Source organism: Lepus europaeus, chromosome 2 (assembly GCF_033115175.1).
Source record: "Lepus europaeus isolate LE1 chromosome 2, mLepTim1.pri, whole genome shotgun sequence".
NCBI classification, from domain to species: domain Eukaryota; kingdom Metazoa; phylum Chordata; class Mammalia; order Lagomorpha; family Leporidae; genus Lepus; species Lepus europaeus.
This window is the reverse complement of record NC_084828.1, coordinates 5,868,176-5,894,009: the sequence shown is the minus strand read 5'-3', so window position 1 is coordinate 5,894,009 and position 25,834 is coordinate 5,868,176. Positions and strand designations below refer to the sequence as shown.

The 25,834-nt window shown below is 48.7% G+C and overlaps 1 protein-coding gene across 1 annotated transcript in view; it reads left to right on the top strand.

Annotated features, from left to right (window-relative positions):
• SH3BGR (SH3 domain binding glutamate rich protein) overlaps positions 1-25,834 on the top strand; it is a 63,964-nt gene that overhangs the window by 5,798 nt on the left and 32,332 nt on the right. The window contains exons 2-3 of the mRNA XM_062204893.1: positions 546-731; positions 20,217-20,297. Of these exons, the coding sequence (XP_062060877.1) occupies positions 546-731; positions 20,217-20,297 (267 nt within the window). The remainder of the gene's footprint in view (positions 1-545; positions 732-20,216; positions 20,298-25,834) is intronic.

The window sequence follows — 25,834 nt, the reverse complement described above, 5'->3', positions numbered from 1 at the left end:
GCTATGCCACAACACTGGCCCCCAAAATTAATTAATTTTTTGACAGATATATATATATATATATATATATATAGAGAGAGAGAGAGAGAGAGAGAGAGAGAGAATCTTCCATTTCTGGTTCACTCCCCAAATGAATGCAACAGCCAGGTCGGCTAGGTTGAAGCCAGGAGCCAAAATTCCATCTAAGTAGCATGGGTGGCAGAGGCACAAGCACTTGGGCCATCTTCCACTGCTTTCCCAGACACATTAGCAGGAAGCTGGATTGGAAATAGAATACGGAGACTCTGTTATGGGATGCTGGGAGCTTAACCTGCTGTGTCACAATGACTCAGTTGATTATACCATGAATTAAGCATTGATAGTAAATGCCAGAATTTAAGTAGTTGCTCTGTTGGTCATTGATAACAAAGAGGTGTGATTTACGTTTTCCTTGTCTGAATACCTAATGAAACTATCAGTGTTGTATGGAAGCCCTGGAGAAAGGGCTGGGCACACAGGACACTTTGTGAAAACAGTTCGTGACTGCGTTCTCTCCTCTGGGGCAGATCAGGAAGAAGCAGCAGGAGGTGGTGGGCTTCCTGGAAGCAAATAAGATCGACTTTAAGGAGTTGGATATCGCTGGGGATGAGGACAACAGGAAGTGGATGCGAGAGAATGTTCCCGGGGAGAAGAAACCGCAGAACGGGATCCCCTTGCCTCCCCAGATCTTCAATGAAGAGCAGTACTGTGGGGTGAGTCTCCGGTCCTAGGAAAACCCGTGTGTGCGTGTGTGTGTGTGTGTTTGTCGGAAGTCTTTTTTTCTTTAAAAATTTATTTATTTATTTGAAAAGCAGAGTTAGAGAGAGAGAGAGAGGGGGAGAGACACAGAGAGATCTTCCTTCCACTGATTCACTCCCCCAAATGCCTGCGGCTGGCAGAAGCCAGGAGCCAGGAGCTTCATCCGGGTCTCCCACATAGGTACAAAGACCCAAACACTTAGGCCATCTCCAGCTGCTCTCCCAGGCACATTAGCAGGGAGCTGGACCAGACTTGCCTGGTGCCCATATGGGATGCTAGCTCTGCTTAACCTGCTGCACTACAATACTGGCCCTGCAAGTCCCCCAATTTTTTAAAAGTAGATTAATTTTGAGACAGCATTTGTAGTCTTAACCTATGTCTTGCACCTAATTCCTGGATGGTAGGTCCATGGTGGTTAATCAGTATTTAGGATTCAGAGAACTGTGGGAACATGATTCAGAAGTTTTTTGGATGATTTTAGGCACCTTAGTTTATTTTGGAGAACTGAGGTTAGCATTAGTTAGAAGGGGATTCTCTTCAATTCTGGAGGCAAGGTAAGTTTCACTTTAATAAACACTGACTTGCAGAAGTACAGTCTTTTTTAAATTTAAAGATGTATCTGTTGTTTGAAAGGCAGAGTTAGAGGGAGGGAGGGAGGGAGAGAGAGAGATCTTCCATCCACTTGTTTATTTCCCTGATGGCCGCAACCAGGGATGGGCCAGGACACAGCCAGGAGCTTCCTCCGGGTCTCCCACGTGGATGCAGGTCCCACGTGGATGCAGGGGCCCAAGCATCATGGGCCATCTTCCACTGTTTTCCCAGATGCATTAGCAGGGAACTGATCGAAGTGGAGGAAGTGGGACACAAACCAGAGCCCACATGGGATGGCAGTGTCACAGGCATCTTAACCCACCGTGCTGTGATGCCAGCCCCACAGGTAAAGTCATACCATTAATACAAAATACATTTGTATAAACAGAACTGTTTTGGACACTGTGACTACAACAGCACTTTTATTTTATACATTTAATAGTTTATTTGGGCACAAAATCACTTCTGCCTCAGAGTTTACAGACTATACTTAATAGATCAAATTATTGAAACGAAACATTAAAAAAAAAAATCAGAGGACCAAAATGCTGATCTGAATGCAGAATCGTGGTGGCTCGAGTCGGGGTGAGGGAGATGGAGGGGGTGGATGACAGACACCAGAACACAGTCAGAGGAGTTGTCCTGGGCCCCCACCACGGTGGGCCGACTCTGATTCACAATCCCCTGTTATGTATTTTTTGAATAGACAGAGAGGAGCTCCAAGGCTCCACGGGTGAATAGCGGCAAGGAGCTGATGGTAATTATCCTGATTGGATCAGCATACACGGCCTGCATGTGTTCAAACCTGACCTTGAACCCCAGAAGCGCACACAGTTGTCACGTTAGTCCCAACATTTAAATCTGTGTATGGAGACGGAAGTGCTTCCTACCCCGATTTGATCGTTGTATGTTTTCTGCATGGATTGGATTATCATACTGTACCTCAGAAATACATGCAGTGAGGATGAAAGACCCAGAGGGCATGAGCAGACGAGAGCTGTGCTCCGTGCGGGGAGGCGTAAGCTGTCCAGGTGGTTTCTGATGAGCAAGGAGGCCCCGGCACATCGGGGATCACCCCGTGTGTGCTGCGGCTGAGGGCTGGAGCAGGTGCAGGGGCCTGAACTCAGCTACACAGCACAGTCAGTTCCCTAGGGAAGGTTTTCCTTATTATTAAATTTTCTTTTTAATACTTTCTTCCAAAGTACCTGTCATCCAGCTCTAGCCAGAGGCCCAATCCCTGCCCCTGTCGGTCTCAGCAAATTCAATGGCGCTGGCTCACATCCACGCTGATTCATTGAGCTGGCGCCTGTGGCTGGCTCCACACTAGGGCAGAGCCGCCGAGCGGCCCCCATGGAGACCGGGGCGCTCACAAAGTCAAGTGTGCTCTTTCAAAGCAAGGCTCACGCACCTCGGAACTGAAGCAGGCGTGGCTTGTGGTGGGGGGCTCGTGTGGGTCCCCCTGCGGGTGCTGTCACAGAGGATCAGAACGAAAGGAGGGCGCTTTCTCGGGGTTCTGGTTGGCTGTGGAGGTCATAGGGAGAGTCTGTCCTGTGTCTCCCCTGACTTCTGTGGTTTGCTAGTGGTCACTCCAGCCCCTGCCTCTGTCTTCACACCGCACCCTCCCTGTGTTCACTTGGCCCGCTCAGAAGCACAACAGTTTTGCCGTGGGGCTCACCCAGACCTAGTATGACCTGATCATACAACCAGTGGCGTCTGTCAAGGTCCTGTGTCCAAATCAGGCCACTTTCTGAGGCTCCAAGTGGACATGGGTGTGAGGGGGGCGCTGTTCTCCCCAGCACCAGGCTGTGTGAACTCACGGGGCTGTATTGGCATCGTCAAGGAGGTTGCCAGAAGCCCCATGGCTGTGGGAATGTTTTCAAACCATCTTCATGTGGTCAGCACTGTTGAGGGGGCACATCCGGCCCCATCCGGCTCTCCTGTCCACAGGGTTTTCCTCTGGAAGCAAGAATCCCCCCTCTCCAGCCTCCCTCCCTCTACCTAACTCAGGTTTGTGAGAACTGGGGCTCTTCCTGGATGAGGAAAAGTAGAACGCGGGATGATGGCAGTGGTAGTGAGTACTTCTGATGTGATTTTTACAAAATAAATTAATGCACACATGGAGAAATTAAAGTGGCTGCAAAGGGTCTGCCGTGACTGTTCCCGCCAGGTCTGGCACCTGTCTCTCTGGCCCCTTCCCCCTGCCAGGCCTGCTCCACGGGCCTGCGACTGGGCTGTGCCACAGGACCAAGCTCAGGAGGTGCCTGTGCTAGGTTTCTTTCTTTCTTTCTTTCTTTCTTTCTTTCTTTCTTTCTTTCTTTCTTTCTTTCTTTCTTTCTTTCTTTCTTCTCTCTCTCTCTCTCTCTCTCTCTCTCTCTCTCTCTCTCTTTCTTTTGACAGACAGAGTTAGACAGTGAGAGAGAGAGAGACAGAGAGAAAGGTCTTCCTTCCGTTGGTTCACCCCCCAAGTGGTCTCCCATGTGGGTGCAGGACCCAAGGACCTGGGCCACAGTGGAGAGCTGGACTGGAAGAGGAGCAACCGGGACAGAATCCGGCGCCCCAACCGGCGCCGCAGGCGGAGGATTAGCCTAGTGAGCCGCGGTGCCGGCCTGTGCTAGGTTTCATACTCTGCCGCCGTGTCTTGAGATTCTTAGCAAACTTTGATCAAAGGGCCTCATAGTTTCATTTTGCTCTGGTCCCTGACAGTTGTGTCTCTAATCCTGCTCCCAAGCAGCCAATGTTGGCAGTTTCTTGCTTGGTTTTACAGAAATTTTCTCAGTATATTCGCAGTGCCCTAGCACTTAAAAAACAAGTGTGTGTGACCTGTATCCCCTTTCATTTGTTCGCTTAATAACGGTATCTCAGCAATCGCGGCATAGTGGCACCTGCTCCTTGTTGGAATGGCTGCAAAACTTTTCCGTTGTACGTGACACCGTTCTTTGGCATAGTCCTCTAGTGGAAAGCACTCAGGCTGTTTTTAGCCTTTTGTTATATGCACAGTGGTGCGGGAATCATCTCTGCACATACAGCCCCTTGTATCTACCACGCGTGTGCGGTCATGGACGTATAAAAGCATACACCTGCACATACTTGAGGGTGCTTCGAAAAGGTAGTGGAAAATGGAATCAGAAGATTCATTTATTTTGGCACAAAGGAAGTTAGAAGTCCATGCAGAGTTCTTTTTTTTCATAATATGCATTTTTCATGAACTTTTTAAAAAAGCTATGTTTATTTATTTGAAAGACAGCATTACAGAGAGGCAGAGGCAGACCTGCTGGTTCACTACCTAAATGGCCACAATGGCCAGAGCTGGGCAGGTTCAAAGCTGGGAACCTGGAGCTTCTTCTGGGTCTCCCATGTGGGCCCAGGGTCCCAAGGACTTGGACCACCTTTCACTGCTTTCCCAGGTCATAGCAGAGAGCTGGATCGGAAGTGGAACAGCCAACTCAAACCGGCACCCATATGGGATGCCAGCCCTGCAGGCACCGGCTTTACCTGCTACACCACAGCGCTGGCCCCCATGAACTTTTTGAGGATACTTCATCTGCAGGGATTTAAATTTTTTTTGCACCAAAATAAACATCTTGAATTCCATTTCCCATGAACCTTTTGAAAAGCCTCCGTGTGTGGGGGCGTTCCTGGAGGAGCGCGGGGTTACAGTGTGCATGCTTCTCTCACGGTTCTTTTCACAGTTGTTGGCAGATGGCCCTCTGCTGGGCTGCCCCGGTTTACGTTGTCACCACCTGGATTTGAGAGCACCTTGTTCCCTGTGATGCTGACAACGCAGTGTGCCGTACCCTGCTGGGTCTTTGCCAGTCTGTTACGTGAGAAATAGGTTCTCCCTGCTTTGACTGGGATTTCTTTCTTTCTTTCTTTCTTTTTTTTTTTTTTTTGACAGGCAGAGTTAGACAGTGAGAGACAAAGACAGAGAGAAAGGTCTTCCTTTTCCATTGGTTCACCCCCAAATGGCTGCTACGGCTGGCGCACTGCGCCGATCCAAAGCCAGGAGCCAGGTGCTTCTCCTGGTCTCCCATGCGGGTGCAGGGCCCAAGCACTTGGGCCATCCTCCACTGCCCTCCCGGGCCACAGCAGAGAGCTGGCCTGGAAGAGGGGCAACCGGGACAGAATCCGGTGCCCTGACCGGGACTAGAACCCGGTGTGCCGGTGCCACAGGCAGAAAGGATTAGCCTAGTGAGCTGCGGCGCCGGCCTGACTGGGATTTCTTTATGAGTGAGGCTGAGCGTCTTTTCCCACTATAAGCCACATGTATTTTTCTCTGTAACTGCCTGTATATAGCCGTTGTCATTCTTCTCTTGGGTTATAGCTAATGTTGATTGGTTTGTAAGAAACTTTACATAGGAAGGTGTTGTAAATATTTTCTTTCCCCACATTTATTTTTTCTTTTGACTTTAAAAAATTATTATTATTGGAGCCGGCACTGTGGCTCACTTGGTTAATCCTCCACCTGTGGCGCCAGCATCCCATATGGGTGCCAGGTTCTAGTCCCGGTTGCTTCTCTTCCAGTCCAGCTCTCTGCTGTGGCCCAGGAGGGCAGTGGAGGATGGCCCAGGTGTTTGGGCCCCTGCACCCGCATGGGAGACCAGGAAGAAGCACCTGGCTCCTGGCTTTGGATTGGCACAGTGCCGGCCATAGCGGCAATCAAGGGAGTGAACCAATGGAAGGAAGACCTTTCTCTCTGTCTCTCTCTCTGTATAACTCTATCTGTCAAGTAAATAAAAAAAATAAAAAATTATTATTATTATTTTAAAAGATTTATTTATTTTACTTGAAAATCACAATTACACAGAGAGAGGAGGAGAGGCAAACAGAGGGGGGGGGGGCTTCCATCTGCTGGTTCACTCCCCAATTGGCCACAACGGCCGGAGCTGCGCCGATCCGAAGCCAGGAGCCAGGGACTTCTTCCAGGTCTCCCATGTGGGTGCAGGGGCCCAAACACCTGGGCCATCTTCTGCTGCTTTTCCAGGCCAGCTGGATTGGAAGTGGAGCAGCTGGGACCCGAACTGGTGCCCACATGGGATGCCAGCACTGCATGTGGTAGAGGCAGGTGGCGGAGTGGGGAAGAGAGGAATCTCCCTTAACCGGTTTATTCCCTGATACCTGCAACGGCCAGGGCCAGGCTGGGCCGGGAATGGAAGAGGGGAACTGGGTCCCAGTCCCCACGTGTGGGGCAGGGACCCTGCTGAGCTTTTACCTGCTTCTCCCTGCCTTAGCCAGGAGTGGGGCCAGGACCTGACCCCGGCTGCTCCCATGTGGGATGCGAGCATCTTAACTGCCAGGTGAGACACCTGTCTCGTGTATTTTGAATTTTTTGAAGGGATGTTCTTTCTGTAGCTTAAAACTTTTAATGTTTTTGTGTGGAGAAAATTAGTAGTCTTTTCTCTTTCTGGTTCCTCACTCTGAATATTGTTTAGAAAAGGGTTCTGCACCCTAAAATTATATAAAAATACCCTCATGCTTTCTTTTAGTATTTTTGCAATGAAAACAGGATTTTATACCTGTTACTTTAATTTAAACCATCCTTTTAAATTAGGCCAGGAGCTGGCATTGTGGTTATAGCAGGTTATGCTGCCACCTGCAACACTGGCATCCCTATGAGTGCTGGTTACTGTCCTGGCCACTCCACTTCTAATCCAGCTCCCTGCTAATGTACCTGGAAAGCAGCAGAGGATGGCCCAACCCACTTGGGAGACCCAGAAGAAGCTCCTGGCTCCTGGGTCCAGCTTTGGGCTGGCCTAGCCCCGGGCTGTCGTGCTATCTGGGAAGTGAAACATGGATGCAAAGCCTCTCTCTGTCTCTGTCTCCGTATCTGTCTCTCTCTCTCTGTCTCTGTCTCTCTGTCTCTGTATCTCTGTCTGTCTCTGTCTCTCTCTGTCTCTCTGTTTCTGTCTCTGTCTGTCTGTCTCTGTCTCTCTTTCTCTGCAAATAAATAAATAGATAAACGATTTCTCTGCATTTCAATTAAATAGATAAACCTTAATAAAATAAATAAATTTAGGCCGGTTATAATGCAGGTAATTTGACGTATGCAGTTTTCCTCCTGTGTTACCTTCTAGGGTAAAAGTTATTTCTGCTCTTGAAACAAAACATCAAAGTCATCTGTTCTGCTTTGCTGTAACCTAAAATTTTTTTTCATTTTCATTGTGGAAGAGAAAAGTTTTCCCAAAAAATGACTTCTGCTTTAAAGATACATAGTCCTATTGCAAATGTGGCCTAATGAAATGAGCATGCAAGACAATTTAAGTTAAATGGTTTTTAATTTCTTTCAGTTTTGCTTTGAAAAAGATATTTTTAGTTTATTTCATGAAAAACCTCACTAAATTTGCTTTTCTGCAGTCTATGTATGTTTTGCTTTTTTGTTTGTTTGTTTGTTTATTTATTTGACAGGTAGATTTATAGACAGTGAGAAAGAGAGACAGAGAGAAATGTCTTCCTTTCGTTGGTTCACTCCCCAAATGGCCGCTATGGCCAGCACTGCGCCGATCTGTAGCTAGGAGCCAGGTGCTTCCTTCTGGTCTCCCATGTGGGTGCAGGGCCCAAGCACTTGGGCCATCCTCCACTGCCCTCCCGGGCCACAGCAGGGAGCTGGACTGGAAGAGGAACAACCGGGACAGAATCCGGTGCCCATATGGGATGCCAGCGCCGCAGGTGAAGGATTAACCAAGTGAGTCATGGTGCCGGCCCCATGCTTTGCTTTGTTATTAAAAAAAAGATTTATTTATTTATTTGAAAGGCAGAGTTACAGAGATAGAAAGGGAGAGACAGAGATGTTCTATCCACTGGTTTACTCCCCAAATGCCTGGGCTGAAGCCAGGAGCTGGAACTCCATCTGGGTTTCCCACATGGGTACAGGGACCCAAGTACTTGGGCCATCTTCTGCTGCCTTCCCAGGTGCATTAGCAGGGAGCTGGGTCAGAAGTGGAGCAGCCGGGACTTGGACTGTCACTCATATGGGGTGCCTGCTTCACAGGCAGTGGTTAACCCACGGTGCCCCAAGGCTGGCCCTGTGCGTGCTTCTAACAAAAGAGCATTCACAGGACAGAGTGTGAGGCTCGGATGGTCCAAGGAGACACGGCAGCTCTGAAGGACGTTCTGAAATGGTGTACATCGGACCTGCGCGTCCGTGTATCTTTGCACGTGGTTACACCGTGCATTACTGTCCTCTAAGGTTCCTGAGGGTTCTGAACAGTGGAGCAGGCGGTGGGAAACCTCAGGGACAGGCAGTAGCTGTCTCTGCCTGGGGCACTGAGGGGTTTGGTGTCAGGTGTCAGAGATAGTCCTGCCCTCTCACCCCTGCCAGCTTGGACTTGTGCAGTCCGTGCAAAACAGATGAAGATGTTATCCGGCAGCCATGGCACACGACTGTTAGAGAAAGGAGACACCCCATGAGAAGCCAGGCACAGCCGAGGCTGGGTTACCCCTCCTGGCAGAGGAATGCTGCCGGAGGGAGCAGAATCACTGTTGATGACAAGTGGGAATCTGTGCGTCTTAGTCCAGGTGAGGGCTGGGGTGGGACAGGGCAGCCTGGGCCTACACACGGCCAAAGGGGACCTGGCATTCAGCAGCGAGGCCAGTAGTCTCTGGCTACTTAGGGCTGTAAGGAGTGAGAGACTGCTAACTCAGGACGGAGAGAGGGCTTCTAGTGCAGTATTGTGACTGAACAAGCTGTTCTGTGTTCTTAAAAATGTATACGCTGTATCTGATAATACCCTGTGGTTTAAAGAGGAGCAGTGCGGTCAGCAGCTGTGTACTCACCTCCTAGTAGGAGATGATTTGATTTGAAAGGCAGAGTGGTAGAAAGAGGAGACAGAGCGAGAGAGCGAGAGTGAGAGCGAGAGAGAGAGAGAGAGGCAGCTGTTCCATCTCACCCACTGGTTTAGTCCCACATCCATGTTCACTGGTGTCACTCGCAGTGACAACAGCCAGGGCTGGGCCAGGCTAACATTAGGAGCCTGGACCTCCATCTGTGTCTCCCACGTGGGTGCAGGGGCCCAAGCTCTTGGGCATCTTCTGCTGCCTTCCCAGATGCATTAGAATCTGGATCAGAAGCAGAGCGGCTGGGATTCAAACTGCTGCCTCATTTTGGGATGCCAGCTTCGCAAGTGGCTGCTTAACTCTCTGTGCCACCACGCTGGCCGTGTTACTACAAACTTAGACGCCTGCTGGGTGCCTCTCACTGATCACATCCCTTCTCTCTGAGCCACAGATTGTGTTGTGGTCAATGTTGTGTTTCCCTTGGCCTTTCTTTCATGTCCCACCTACATTCTGTACACCTAACGATGTATTGTTTTACCTATTAAAAAGGTTCATATACGTGGACTCACACTCTCCGTATTCCTCTTTGTCTTGTTTCTTTCACCCAAGCCTCTTAAAGACATCCATATTCACTGGTGTCACTCATGCTCTGTTTATTTTCACCGCGGCAGAAAGGCCAGTCGGTCGTGTGGTTCCTGGTCTTTGGCTGTTCACAGATGTTCTCAGCAGGGGTCCTGGTGACATGCCAGTGTCCCTCGGTTCTGAAAGGAGTGGAAGTGCTGGGTGATAGCTCCGGGCATGTTTAGTTTCGGGGGATAATACAGTGCTTTCTGAAATAGTCCTGCCAGTTTGCACTCCTACCAGTGACAGGTGAGCGCTTTCCCGTCATCCACCTTGGACCTGGGTTTGGATGCTGGAGGGTATGAAATGGTAACTCCCCACGAGGCTTCCATTTGCGTCCTTGTTTACGAATGAGAGTGAACGGCTCTTCCTGTGACTCCTTTGTGCCTCCTCTTCATGTTTTTTTGGTGCGTTTATTGTTTTGGTCTTTTCCTTGTGATGTGCAAGGGAAGACACAGCCCTCCTCAGATCACACACTGTAGACGTCTTCCTCGGCCCCTGGCTTCTCCTTGTGTTCCCTCACCTGCAATCAGAAATCGATTCTCCTGTGTTGTCTTCTACAATTTTGCCTTCTCATTTTGGCTTCTTGTTGATAATTTTGACTTCTACTTCTTTTGTGGACCTAAAATTAAGTGGATGGTATGAGGTAGTACTATTCCAGTTTTTAGAAACGTGAATAGGGGCCAGCGCTGTGGCAAAGCATGTAAAGCCACCGCCTGTGGTGCAGGCAGCCCATATGGGTTCTGGTTCAAGTCCTGGCTGCTCCACTTCCAATCCAGCTCTCTTCTGTGTCCTGAAAAAGCAGTAGAAGATGCCCCAAGTTCTTGGGCCCCTGCACCCGTGTGGGAGACCCGAAAGAGGCTCTTGGCTCCTGGCTTCAGATCAGTGCAGCTCCAGATGTTGCAGCCATTTGGGGAGTGAACCAGTGGATGGAAGACCTCTCTGCCTCTCTGTAACTCTGCCTTTCAAATAAATAAATAAATAAATCTTTTAAAAACCCGTGACTAATCAATTATTGTACCCATATCCGTCCTTTCTCCATCTCTCCGCAATACCAGCTCTGTGAGCCTTGTGGGGTCCACTTATGGACGTCATGTCTATCTCTGTGCTCCAGTGTCACCTGTCTTTATGACTAGTAGCTCTATAATGAATCTTGTGTTTGTGCGTTTTCTTGGTTTTTCTCAGCCCTTGGCCTTTTCCTTTTAGATTAGTTACCTTGTTTGGCTCTATAAAAATCTCCGTAGGAATTTTGAGACTCTATGTATCAGTCTAGGAAGAATTGGCATCCTTAGGAAGCCTTTTTATAGAGATGCCCAACCCAAGGATATTTCTGAATCATCATATTTAGGTCTTATGTAATGTTTAAATATTCTTCCTACATGTCTTGCTGTTTTGTGGGAGTATCTCCTATGTTTCATGCCATCTATTTTTCTTTTTTTTTTGACAGTCAGAGTGGACAGTGAGAGAGAGAGACAGAGAGAAAGGTCTTCCTTTTGCTGTTGGTTCACCCTCCAAGGCCGCCGCGGCCGGTGTGCACTGCGCTGATCCAATGGCAGGAGCCAGGTGCTTCTCCTGGTCTCCCATGGGGTGCAGGGTCCAAGCACCTGGGCCATTCTCCACTGCACTCCCTGGCCACAGCAGAGAGCTGGCCTGGAAGAGGGGCAACCTGGACAGAATCCGGCACCCCAACCGGGACTAGAATCTGGTGTGCCGGCGCCGCAAGGCGGAGGATTAGCCTATTGAGCCGCGGCACCGGCCATACCATCTATTTTTCAAATTTATTTTTTCTTCCTGACTGTTGCTAATATAAAGATAATACTTAATATTAATATGAGTATCCATCAACCTTGCTGTACTCCTATTAACTATAGTATTTGACCTGTAGATTACTTGGGATATACTTATTACTTAAGGACAGTTTTATTTGTTGCTTTACAATGCGTCTTTTAAAAAAGGGTTATTAATTTATTTGAAAGGCAAAGTGAGAGAGAGACAGACACACATACACATATACACATGCAGGGAGGGAGGGAGAGAGAGAGAGAGTGAGCTTCCATCCATGGTTCCCTCTCCAAATGGCTGCATTAGACAGGGCTGGGCCAGGCCCAAGTCAGGAGCCTGGGACTCCATCTGGATCTCCCAAGTGAATGGCAGAGTCCCAAGCACTTGGGCCATATTCCACTGCTTTCCCAGGTGCATCAGCAGGGAGCTGGATTGGAAGCAGAGCTTCTGGGATTCCAAGTGGCCCTCTGATATGGGATGCCAGTGTTGTGGTGGCTTAACCTGCTGCACCACAGTATTGGATCCTGTGTGTCTGCTTTTCTTGGCTTACTGTGCTAATGAGGGCTTTTAGAATAGTATCAATCAGAAATGGTAATAATAGGTGTCTTTATTTTTCATTTTAAAGAATGTTTTCCCATAGAGTATAATTGTTGCTTAAGTTTTGTGTAAACTTCCCTTTATCCGGTTCACTTCCTTGTTTTCTAAAGCACTAAAAGATCATGAATAAGATGTTCACTTTTTCTGAACGTTTTGCTTTCTGCTGTAAATAGTTTGGCTTCCTCAACTCTAAATGTAATACACTACATCTGCAGATTTTTCTGTTAGATACCCATTCTGTTTTGTGGTTGCAGCATATTGCGTTCCTATGTATTGCTGAGTTTGGTCTGTTGATGTTTTATTTAAGATTGTTGTTTAGGATCCCTGTGCATGAGACAGAGAAAGGGATCATGTTGTCTGTTTCCAATTCTGGTATCCACGGTAGGCAGGCTGGCCTTGTTAAATCAGGTGGGGCCATCCTCCCCCTTTTTCCGTCTGTCTGTCCCTTTGTCCCTTTGTTGCTTCTGACCTCCAACCCCAGCCACTGTAACCTGCGCTGAGATGGTGGGTGCTGGATCCTTAAGCTTTTGTCCTTTGCAGTAAGTGCAGTGCCACGCTTGGCCAGTAGAGGGCAACAGAGGGGCATGGCTGGAGGGAGGGTCTTTCTGGTGGTTCTGGTGTTTGTATTTTGCTGCTTCCACTGGCACATGATGACAGCAGTGATGTGTGTGCGTGTGTGTGTGAGTGTGTGTGTATGTGTGTGCTCCTGTGGTGTTCTGCCTCTTGTGTGTGTGTGTGATCCTGTGGTGTTCTGCCTCCTGTGTGTGTGTGTGCTCCTGTGGTGGTCCACCTCCATTGTGTGTGTGTGTGTGTGAGTGTGGTGGTCCACCTCCATTGTGTGTGTGTGTGTGCTCCTGGGTGGTCCACCTCCATTGTGTGTGTGTGTGTGCTCCTGGGTGGTCCACCTCCATTGTGTGTGTGTGTGAGTGTGGTGGTCCACCTCCATTGTGTGTGTGTGTGAGTGTGTGTGTATGTGTGTGCTCCTGTGGTGTTCTGCCTCTTGTGTGTGTGTATGTGAGTGTGGTGTTCTGCCTCCTGTGTGTGTGTGCTCCTGTGGTGATCCACCTCCATTGTGTGTGTGTGTGTGTGATCCTGTGGTGTTCTGCCTCCTGTGTGTGTGTGCTCTTGTGGTGGTCCACCTCCATTGTGTGTGTGTGTGTGCTCCTGGGTGGTCCACCTCCATTGTGTGTGTGTGTGTGCTCCTGGGTGGTCCACCTCCATTGTGTGTGTGCTCCTGTGGTATTCTGCCTCTGCTGTGTGTGTCTGTGTGTGAGTGTGTGTGCTGGATTGGAAGTGGAGTCGCCAGGACTTGAACCAGTGCTCTGACAGCACTCTGACAGCACAATGAGACAGGTGTCCAAGTGGTGGTTCAGTCTGTTGTGCCACAATGCCTGCCTCTGTTTTGTAGTTTTTAAGTTTAGCATAAAGGTTGTTTGTTTTTCAAAATTGAGAGGAAGGTACAGAAATTTCCCATTAACCACCTGACCCCATATATGCATAGCCTCCATCACTATCAAATCCCTGGAAGTTTTAAATAATATATTATTATTTCTTGTTTAAAATATTTAGTGGTGTCCTCTCTTTGTTCTTAATATTTTTCCTTTGTGTTTTCTCTTATTCTTTCCCCTTGATTCACCTTGGTCATAGAGGGCATTTTTTTTCTTTTGGCTTATTGTTTCTTTTCCTTAATCTTTTTTGACTAATATTTGCTTACTTATTTGAAAGACACAGTGGCAGAGAGATAAGGAGAGACAGAAAGAGAGAAAGATCTTCCACTTTCTGGTTCACTTCCAAATGGCTGCAACATTGGGATCGGGGCTGAAGACAGGAGACTGGACTCCATCTGGGTCTCTTACTGGGGTGACAGTGGATGGGAAGCAGAGCAGCTGGGACTTGAACTGGTGCTCTGATGGGATGCTGGTGTCCAGTTGGTGGTTTAACCTGTTGTGCCACAGTGCTGGCCCAGATGTGGTTGTTTTAACTGGTGTCTTATCCACTAGGCCAAGTGCTTGTCCTGACAATCTTTAGTATTGGTTACAAACAGTCTGATGTTTGTTGCTGATATGAGTTATTTTACTCCAATGTGCAAGAAACTGTTCATTTGTCTATGTTTACTTGAAATATTTAAGAGCAGCACTACTGCTGGCACACTTGAAAGACTGTAAGATTACTCTGCTTACTAAGTAAATCGTGTGTTGCTTAGGGCCCCTTGGCCTGCTGGCCTTCTGTTACTCAGAGTGTGAAGAAACGTGTACGCTCTTGTTCACATTCTGATCCTAATACAAATCCAGTTTTGAAATCAGTCAAGAATTATTTGATCAGGAAGTCTCAAGAGTTGTCACCCCTGTGAAAACCTTGTCTCCTCTCACCACTGGCCCACCTGCAGACCCCCGCTGGGGATGAGTGGCAGTACCCCACAAAGGAGGGGGCCAAGAACTTGGCCCCAGGACCACAGCACCCTGCTGGCGTTGCTGGCTTCGGCACTATCACTACAGCTTTTGGGGTAGGAGTGTGGCGGTCAAACTGGTGAAGAAGCGCTTCAGCAAAGAACCATGACTTGTCCTCAGAAACAGTGATATAAAACTACAGCGCCAACATAAATCCAATGCACTCTGCATCTCTAGAAGCTGGTTTCATGTTTGTACAGTGCTCTTGGTCCATCACCCACCAGCATTCTCTGCATCTGTATGAGTCCTTTTATTAAGCTATGAAAATGGCTCTTTTGGCCATAAGTCACAGAAAGTTGTGAGGATTAGGAGAGTAGTTCCTTCAACCATTGATCTGACGGTACACTCACCAGCACCATGAGTATAGAGGAATTAAAAATGTAAATTCCTCACTTCTTTTAAAAGTGTTTAATTTAGGGGCTGGCGCTGTGGCTCACTTGGCTATCCTCCGCCTGCAGCACCGGCATCCCATATGGGCGCCGGGTTCTAGTCCCGGTTGCTCCTCTTCCAGTCCAGCTCTCTGCTGTGGCCCGGGAGGGCAGTGGAGAATGGCCCAAGTGCTTGGGCCCCTGCACCCGCATGGGAGACCAGGAGGAAGCACCTGGCTCCTGGCTTCGGATCGGCATAGCTCCGGCTGTAGCGGCCATTTGGAGGTTAACCAGCAGAAGGAAGACCTTTCTCTCTGTCTCTCCCTCTCACTGTCTGTAACTCTACCTGTCCAATAAATAAATAAATAAATAAATAAATATTTTAAAAAATGTTTAATTTATATTTATTTGGAAGACAGAGAAAGAGACACACACATGCACACACACACATATAGAGCTCCCATCTGCTCTGAGGCTGGGCCAGTCAGCAGCCAAGAGCTAAGCCCAGGCCTCCCACGTGGGTGACAGGGACCCAAGCATGTGAGCCATCACTGGTTGCCCTCTACGTGTGCATCAGCAGGAAGCTGGAATTGAGAACGGAGCCGAGCCTTGAACCCAGGCACTCTGTTGTGGTATGTGAGCGTTCCAAGTGGTGTCTTAGCTGCTGTGCCAAATGCCCACCCGTCTCTCACTCTAAACTGGACGCTGTTGCTCCTGAATTAAAATACCAGACAGCAGACAGAACAGTGGTCAGAACTTAGGAGCACTGTTTCTTTGAAGATTTAACAGAAGCAAGCACTGCCCTAAGTCCAGTGAGTACTGTGCTGCGTATGTGGGTTCCATTCTTTCAACAAGATACCCGACACTGGGCACTTTAAAAAGAAAAGAGGCTTATTTAGCGCATAGTTCTGGAGACTCCACAGCATGGTGCTGGCCTCTCTGGGCCCTGGGTGACGGTTGCATGTGATGGAGTCACAGTGCCAGGGGCGTGTGCAGAAGAGATAGAAGGGACAGAGAGGGGGCTTCCATTCACTGGTTCACTCCCTAACAGGCTGCAATGGCGGGGCTGGGTCAGGCCAAAGCCAGGAGCCAGGAGCTTCTTCCAGGTCTCCCATGTGGGTGCAGGGCCCAAGCACTGGGGCACCTTCCGCTGCTTTCCCAGGCGCATTAGCAGGGAGTGGAGCATCTGGGACTGGAACCAATGCCTATAGGGGATGCTAGCATTGCAGCTGGCAGCTTAACCCATTCGCTACAACACCGCCTCTGAAGCCGTTTTTTCTAATCAGTGTAAGCCCAGGCTCCACTGCCAGGCGGTGCACCTGTCCTGTCCCCCTGCTTGTGGACAATTGTCCTCCACGGCTGCTCTGCTTTGGTGGCCGTCACTGCTGCCAGCAGCCGTTGTGCCGGCTCTGGACGGCGCGGGGTCACCTGTGCCCTTTAGCTGTGCCTGTCATTCTGTGCCTGTTTAGATCCGCAGGCTTGGCGGCCGCTCCCCGGCAGGAGTCACGCACACGAGGCTTTCCCGTCCGTGTCATACGGTGGTGGACGTGACATTCCTGGCGACCTTGCTGCGCTTCCTCAGCTCTGGGCTGTCAGCCACTGGCTCTCCCCACACCTCAAAGCACAAGGCTTATCTCCCACGTGGGTTTTCAGGTGATGAAATCGCCCGTGCACGTTGCACACGCTGAAGGGCCGGCTGCTGTTGGAGGCTCCCACGCTCCCCCAGTCTGCCTTTGTGGGGAAGTGTCCTGTTGCGTGCTGGCCGGGCTGTCTGCTCCCAGTCATGACCACAGAGCCCACGCCTAGTTCCACCTGCTGACTGTTCATCTTTCACTTCACTCATGCCGTCACGAACTCTAGGGCTTGCGGGGCCTGGGGATTCTGTGGGTTCTCGTTCCTGGACACGGAAAATTACCTGAACTTCCTTGCTCCCTATCTCTGTAGAATTGCTCCCTGAATCTCTTGTTTCTTCCCCTGACCTTGGTGTGTGTGTGTGTGTGTGTGCCGTGCCGTCAGGACCATCACCCTGATCTCCAGTGGCTTCTACATCATCATCCCATGGCCCGTGGTCAGCAGCGTCTCCCGTGCAGCAGTTTATTTCAAGGCAATAGATTTACTTTTTGAGTGACTGCCATTTTCATCACATTTCTGAGGGCGATTTTTCCAAAAACCGGGTACCATGCGCCTGACCTGGGGACGTCATTAGGTGAACATCTTTTGCAGGCACCTCTGCGACACGCGTGTCGTCCAGGCCCCTTTTCCTGGGCATCACCACGTTGCGACTCTGTTTTCTGTGCTGCAAACCTGGCCTTCTGGAGAAGCTTCCTGAAACGGGTGCTGCCGGCGCTGAGTGTCCCGTGCTCAGCGCTGGCGCCACAGCAACATCACCAAACCCCGTCCAGGTGCCACTCTTCCAGTGTTCTCAGAAACAGAGCTATGAGTTTTGTGACCGTTGTCACAGCGTTTAATACAGACTCACTGACGAGAAAGTCCACAGATGACCAGACCATCATCCTAACGCCTTGCCTGGAACGCTGAGCTCCCGAGACCAGAGCAGCCCTGACCACTGGGGCCTCGCCGTGCTCGCCCACTGCCTGGGAGGACACAGATGTGGGTCGTGGGGGGCACGACAGGTGGCAGTGTTTGGATTTCCTTTTTCAGAGTTTGGGGAGGGAGTGGAGTGGAGGAAACCATGCGCATCCATGAGGGCAGAAGCCCCCTCCTACACGGCTTTTGTCATTTAAAACATTTTTTAAAAAAAACTTCTTTATTTGAGAGGTAGAAAAGCCGAGAGCCACCAAGTGAGCTCTCATCTGCTGGTTCACTCCTCAAATGACTGATGTTGTCCAGGATGGGGTTGGGCCAAAGCTGGGAGCCAGGAAGTCTCATGTTGGTGGCAGGAACCTTCCCAGGGTCTGCGTTAGCAGGAAGCTGGAGTCAGGAGCCGGAGCTGGGAATTAAACCCAGGCACCATGACGTGGGACATGCGTGTCTTAACTGATGTCTTAACCACTAGGTTAAGAGTGTTTAGCTCCTCGTGTAATATTTTAACAAGACCAAGAAATGGGAATTTCTTGGAATCAATGGGAATTTCTTCTTCTTTTTTTTAAGGTTTTATTTACTTATTTACAGAGAAAGAGGGAAAGAGAGAACAAGAGAGAGTGAGAGAGAGATCTTCTATCTGCAGGTTCACTCCCCAGATGGCTGCAAGGGCCAGCACTGGGTCAGGCTGAAGGCAGGAGTTGGGAGCTTCATCCAAGTCTCCCATCTGGGTGTAGGGGCCCAAGCACTTGGGCCAAACTCTGCTGTTTTCCCAAACCATTAGCAGAGAGCTGGATTGGAAGTGGAGCAGCTGGGACTGGCACTGCAGGCAGAGGCTTAACCTACTATGCCACAACACTGGCCCCTCAGTGAATATTTCTGATATCAAAGTTCTGTGTTTACCCATGATGCAATATTCTCTTCAACCAAGATTTGATCTAGTTTCAAAAAAAAAATGCATTCAGCATAAAAGAATAAAATTAATCGCTGAGAGACTTGAGGCAACAGGTAGGAAAATAATAGTTTTGGATAAGATTAGGGCATATGAATATGTAACATTTTCTCCCCACTACCAGTGGCCTTTATGTGGTTTTATGCTTCTTAACTAAGCAATGGCATGACTAAGTTGATTTGGGTATTGTCCTCTTCAAGCCGGGACAAACTGTTACTCAGTGAGTCTTTTCACTTAGTTTTCTTCCTTCCTTCCTTCCCCTCCCTCCCTTCCTTCTTTCTTTCTTCCTTCCTTTCTTTCTTCCTTCCTTCCTTCTTTCTTCCTTCCTTACTTTCTTCCTTCCTTTCGTTCTTTCTTCCTTTCGTTCTTCCGTCCTTCCTTCCTTCCTTCCTTCCTTCCTTCCTTCCTTCCTTCCTTGTGGACAATGAGAGAGAGAGACAGAGAGAAAGGTCTTCCTTTTTGCCGTTGGTTCACCCTCCAATGGCCGCTGCGGCCAGCGCATCTCGCTGATCTGAAGCCAGGAGCCAGGTGCTTCTCCTGGTCTCCCATGCGAGCGCAGGACCCAAGCACTTGGGCCATCCTCCACTGCACTCCCGGGCCACAGTAGAGAGCTGGCCTGAAGAGGAGCAACCGGGATAGAATCCGGTGCCCCGACCGGGACTAGAACCCGCAGGTGGAGGATTAGCCTAATGAGCTGTGGCGCCGGCCTTTATCTATTTATTTTTGAAGATTTATTTATCTGACAGAGAAGGAGAGACAGAGAGAAAGAGATCGTCCATCTGCTGTTTGACTTCCCAAATGGCTGCATAACCGGATGATGCCAGACTGAAGCCAGAAGCCTGGAGTTCCATCTGCGTCTCCCACATGGGTGACAGGGGCCCAGGCACTTGAGACATCACTCCAGGCTCATTGGCAGGGAGGCAGATTGGAAGCCAAGTAGAAGGGACTAGAACCCACACTGGTTTTGGGGTGCTGGTGTCTTAAGTGGCAGCTTAACCCACCGTGCCACAGTGCCTGACCCTTGATGAGTTTTTTTGGAACATTGTTAAAATTGCATCATGGCCTTGATGACAAAGATTGGCAGTAATAATGTGGTTGGGGGAATATCTTCTATGTTTTAATTATAAAAAGTTAAGCCCTTGTGAGCAGTTGACTGCCATGCTCCTGGCGAGCTGGTTAGGGCTGGACCTACCTGGTGAAGGCTCGGCCTTACCTGGGTGGGGTGGGGTTGGAGCTTCAGTGAGTTTGCTCCCAGGTCCCAGCATGCTCTGCAGTTTTTTCCATTGTGCCAACATAAGCCCTGCTCTAGGTCCTACATGGTCCTGTGGCCTGAGATGAATGTGAGTCCTTAGCAGCTACCGTGCTAATGGTAGGGAGAGTCCTTGTGGTCTCCATCTCGGCATTGGAGCCCAAATCTGTAGGATGTGGAGCTCCTGGAAAAGCCATTTGCTTTTGTATGTTGGATCTTGGGTATGTGTATGCTGGGTCTTGCCGGATTCCTGAGCAAACAGCAAGGGTGTGTGTGAGTGTGTCTGTGTATTCTCACTCTACAGGCACAATGGAAATATAGAAAACTGAATGTGAAGTTCACAGCTAGATGTCTTAACTCTTAGGGTTCATCACCTTTGACAAAACAAACTAGGATAACCTTCTGTTTTAGCTCCTAGCTTAATGACTGGTTAATAAAATCAACTTAATAAGATCAACTGAAGTAGTTTTCTGGGCTCACAAGTGTATAGTGCTTTAAACATTCTTTTTCTCTGCTTCCAGGATTTCGACTCTTTCTTCTCTGCCAAAGAAGAGAATGTTATTTACTCCTTCCTTGGCTTGGCTCCCCCTCCAGGCTCAAAGGTAAACTTGCACACCTTATCGTTATACAGGTTATAGTAACGGAAGGTAGGAAGCAGCCTGCAAGGTTGCTCAGTAAATGATAGTCTTACAGACGAACATTGTGTGGGTGTTGGGTTTAGCGGTTTAGACACCACTTGGGATGCCTGCAGCTGTATTGGAGAGCCTCGCTTGGAGGCCCGGCTCCCTCCTAATTCCAGCTTCCTGTGAATGCACACTGTGGGAGGCAGCAGTTAGCATCTCAAGTAATTGGGTCCCTGCCACTCATATGGGAGACCCAGATGGAGTTCTTGGATCCCAGCTTCAGCCTGGTCTAGCTATAGCCTTTGCAGGAATTTGGGGAGTGACCCAGTGACTGGAATCTCTGACTTTAAAAAAAAAAGGATAAACATGGTTTAACAAAATTTATGGGATGCTTCACAAATTTGCATGCCATTGTTGTGTAAGAACTTCACTCTATTGGCCTGATTTTAGTAGGGTCCTGCTGAAGTGAGCACAGACATGGTTTCTTATACCAAAAACATTCTTATGCCCAGGCATAATGCAGTTTTTTTTCCTTTTATCCAAAAAAATCCAAAAACTATGTTTTTCCTAATGTTGCTATGTTTTCATCTTTTTATAGTAAATTTTATAAGACATATGAGATATCATTGCCTTCAATAATCTTAAATACGTCAATTAAAAAGGTAAAAATATGAGCTCCCAGTTTCTGTTTATAAAATTCTTTCATGGCCGGCACCGTGGCTCAACAGGCTAATCCTCCGCCTTGCGGCGCCGGCACACCGGGTTCTAGTCCCGGTCAGGGCACCGATCCTGTCCCGGTTGCCCCTCTTCCAGGCCAGCTCTCTGCTGTGGCCAGGGAGTGCAGTGGAGGATGGCCCAAGTGTTTGGGCTCTGCACCCCAGGGGAGACCAGGAGAAGCACCTGGCTCCTGCCATCGGAACAGCGCGGTGTGCCGGCCGCAGCGCGCTACCGCGGCGGCCATTGGAGGGTGAACCAACGGCAAAAGGAAGACCTTTCTCTCTGTCTCTCTCTCACTGTCCACTCTGCCTGTCAAAAAAAAAAAAAAATTCTTTCATTATGAATTGACTTCTCGTATACTTTGTGTTGGTTGTTTTCGTGTATAATGGGATATGCCATTATGTTTATTATTTTATTTAAAATGAGTTGAACTTTGCTCTTTAGTCTGATAAAAAGGGAAAAAGCATCTAGACTCAAGAACAAGATAGATTTCCTCCAGCTTCCATGCTGTGTTGTCTCACATTTGATTGTGTCTGATTAAATAGAGGATGATGCTAACAAAGCCAATATTAGGAATTTGGATGTTGAATGCAGATCACGTGCTTCATTCTATAATGGCCATGCATTCCTTACCTTCACCAAGAATCTCACACATGATTGTCAGTTGACACAGACAAGTACACATTGTTTAATTCATTTATTTTTTAACTAAAAAAAGATTTGTTTATTTATTTGAAAGAATTAGCCAGAGGTTTTCTGTCCATTGATTCACTCCCCAAATGGCCACAATGGCCAGGGGCTGGGTCAGGATGAAGCCAGGAGTCAGGAGCTTCATCCAGCTCTCCCACATGGGTGGCAGGGGTGCAGAAAAACTTCTGCTGCTTTGCCAGGTGCATTAGCAGGGAGCTGGATGGGAAGTGGAGTAGCAGGGACTTGAATCAGTGCCCATATGGGATGTTGGTATCATAAGCGGCGACTTAACCCACTGTGCCATAACGCTGGCTCCTAATTCATTTAGTTTTTAATTAACTTGTCTGTTTGCACTTAGATTCATTTCAAGAGAGATTTGTGATGACTGGGTCCCAGTTAATTCTCACTACAGGAGAAGTGTTTCAAATTCTGCACCTTATAGAAACTGTTGACGAGTGTGGATATACTTTCATAGGTTAGAACTTGCAGGCATTTAAGATTTCTTGTGATTAGATGATTAAACACACACATCTTTGAGCTAATTCCTTCTCCAAATAGCAATATGTAGAATTTGCATTGGGATAAGGGGAGAAAAATTGTCCCTTTTAATTGAATTGCCTTTCTGATACGGTCAACTTATGTGCAGTATGCCGCACGACACTATTAACAGTTTAAAATGTGCTAAGTGCTATTATTTATCACTTAATATAACCTAATATTTGGTGTAAAATGTAGTTCACTGAGTCACATTAGCTTAGATATTACGTTTGAGAGATGGTGCCGTAGAGTCTGGTGGGGACCCTCACTCACCCACATGCAGAGAGATGAAGGAGGAACAGGTAGAGGGAAGAGAAAACACAAGGTTCCCGAGACAGGAGGGGCTGGGCAGCTTTGTAGGACTCCCATGAAGCCCATGTTGCTGGAGTGAGGGCAAGAGGCACTGTGGAAGGTGGGCACCTCATGGGCCATGACAATACTGTGGATTCTATCTTAGGTGCAGTGGAGACAATGAAAGAGTTTTAGGAAGAAGAGTAGTCTTTTTTTCTCCCTTTTTAAAAATGAAAATGCGGTCTGGCATTGTGGCATAGTGGGTTAAGCCACTGCCTGCTATGCTGGCATCCCATAAGGGCTCTGGGTCATGTCCTGGCTGCTCCACTTCTGATCCAGCTCCCTGCTAATGGCCTGGGAAAAGCAGTGGAAGATGGCCCGAGTGTTTGGGCCCCTGCCACCTGTGTGGGAAACTTGGATGAAACTCCTGGCTTTGTCCTGGCTCAGCCTTGCCTGTTGGGACCATCTGGGGAGTGAACCAGCAGATAGAAGATCTCTCTCTCTGTCTCTCCTTCTCTCTCTGTAACTCTTACTTTCAAATAAACAAATACATCTTAAAAAAAAAAGAAAATGGCTACTGTGAGATGAGTGGATGAAAATTATTGTGATACAGATGAGACATCATAGTAGCTTGGACAGGGTGGTGAGATAGGACAGGAGAGGAGCTGGTGACTTGAGGGTCTACTCTGGAGGAAGAATTGCTAAGATGTGTGTTGTGGTGGATTCGTTCTGAGAGGAGGAGTGTGGTGGGGGCAAGAGGCGCGGAGTCACCACACAGACCCCGGGAGTCGGGTGAAAGCCAGCCAGAGGAGAACAGCCAGCAGACTTGTTTATTTCAGTTGGTACAGCGGCTTATATAGCCAAGGCAGCCAATCCGGTCAAGGGCGGTCTATGCCTTAACCAATCACAGCCTGTTGCCAGGCAGTTTCCGAAGACATCCAATCACAGCCTGTTGCCAGGCAGTTTCTGTTGCCAGCAGCCATCTTGGCATGGCCTTCTCATTCCACCACAGATGGGATCTGTGCTCCAAGGAAGGCCCATGTGACAGGGGATATTAAGTTTGAATGAGACATATGAGCGAGACAGCGAGGTAGGCATCTGCAAGTTGATGTGCATGAGCAGGGACGGAGTGGAAGTGCATGAGCAGGGATGGAGTGGAAGCCACAGAAGCAGAAGAAGCTACGGGAGGAGGCCAGGCAGGGGTGGGGAGCAAGCTTCAGGATTCAAGCTGGGTAGAAGGGGAAGAGAAGCAGGCAGAGGTGGCTGAGATGGAAGAATCTGCGAGACCAGAGGCACATGGAGTTAAGGAATCCCGGAGCTGTATTTTCCCACAGAACAGGGTGAGGTTGGTCACATCGAGTGCTGCTGAGACACTGAGACAGGTGTGTCAGAAAGTGACCGTCGCCTTGGACAACGTGGAGGTCATCGATGACCATGACAAGGGAAGTGTCAGCAGTGGTGGGGACAGCGCTCTGAGGAGGACAGGTAGTAAGCATCAGAGACTGCGCACAGACAAGCACGAGTTTCCCACAAAGGGGGAGGGAGCTTGCACGCATCCTTGTTTTAGATGTGCCCCGCCTCTTCCCTGCCATTGGGAATTTAGCAGAATTTGTTTTTAGCAGAATTATGGTTTTTTTTTTAATTATAAGTAACTTTTTTTAAAAATTTATTTTTATTTATTTATTTTTTTTGACAGGCAGAGTGGATAGTGAGAGAGAGAGAGTCAGAGAGAAAGGTCTTCCTTTTTGCCGTTGGTTCACCCTCCAATGGCCGCTGCGGCCGGCGCATCTTGCTGATCCAAAGCCAGGAGCCAGGTGCTTCTCCTGGTCTCCCAAGCGGGTGCAGGACCCAAGGACTTGGGCCATCCTCCACTGCCTTCCCGGGCCATAGCAGAGAGCTGGCCTGGAAGAGGGGCAACCGGGATAGAATCTGGCGCCCCGACCGGGACTAAAACCTGGTGTGCCGGCGCCAATTATAAGTAACTTTGCAGTGATCATCACCAGGAAATAGTGTTCTTTCTTTTGGACTATTTTTTTTTTTTTTTTTTAGTTTTTGACAGGCAGAGTGGACAGTGAGAGAGAGAGGCAGAGAGAAAGGTCTTCCTTTTTCCGTTGGTTCATCCCCCAAGTGGCCACTACGGCCTGCACTGCGCTGATCCGAAGCCAGGAGCCAGGTGCTTCCCACTGGTCTCCCATGCGGGTGCAGGGCCCAAGCACTTGGGCCATCCTCCACTGCCCTCCCAGGCCCCAGCAGAGAGCTGGCCTGGAAGAGGGGCAACCGGGACAGAATCCGGTGCCCTGACCGGGACTAGAACCCGGTGTGCCGGCGCCGCAGGTAGAGGATTAGCCTAGTGAGCCGCGGCACCGGCCTGGGGTATAAATTTCTGTCTTAAGTGTATCTTTGTAACCCAATGTGCATCAGCAGGGAGCTGATTCAGAAGCAGAGCTGCTGGGACTTGAACTGGCACTCCAACATAGGCTGCCAACCTCAGAGGGGGCAGCTTAACCCTCTGCCACAATGCTGGTGCCATTTTTTTGTGGTGAGAATGCTTAAAATCTTATTGTCAAAATGGAATGCATTGTTATTTACCATGCTCGCATGTTGCATAATACATCTCCTGAACTTATTCCTCCTATCTGACAGTGCCTGGTCTCATTTCTCTATGAAGATTATCTCAAGACCTAGATATTTAATTTACATAAAATTAATGTAGATATAGTATTGGAAGGGTCAGATAGTCCTGCAAGGACTGTAACAGAACAGTGGGCCCTGCACCAGTGTGGCGTGCTAGGGCCTCATCTGCCCTGCTCCCTCTGACAATGCCCATGGGTCTGGGGTCCCAGTGGGACGTTACTGTGCTGTACGGGTTCAGGTGCTGCTGCACTCACCCTTCCGGCTGCCAGAGCTGCTGTGGAGATGCCGATGGCGGTCTGTCTCCAAGCCTTTCGGTGTGCTCCGGGGATTCTAGGACCTGTTTGTTTTCGAAGTTGTGGGAGAAGGGGCCTGGGAAGGCAGGCCTTCGCTTCCCTGTTGCGTTTGGGGCCTTGTGTGGGCATTCGTTTTCCTTTAGTTTGTATATTATCACTTCTTTTTGGAGTTTTTATTGTTTGAATGTTGGACCTTGTGAACTAACTCTCTAGTTTTCCTATCTTTTCTCTCCTATTTTCCATTTTTTTTCCTGTTTCTACTTTCTGGAATATTTCCTCAACTTTCTACTGTGTCTTCCCTCTGTCGCTATTTGTGTTTATTTGCTTGTTTTCCTATCATATCCATATTTCCTT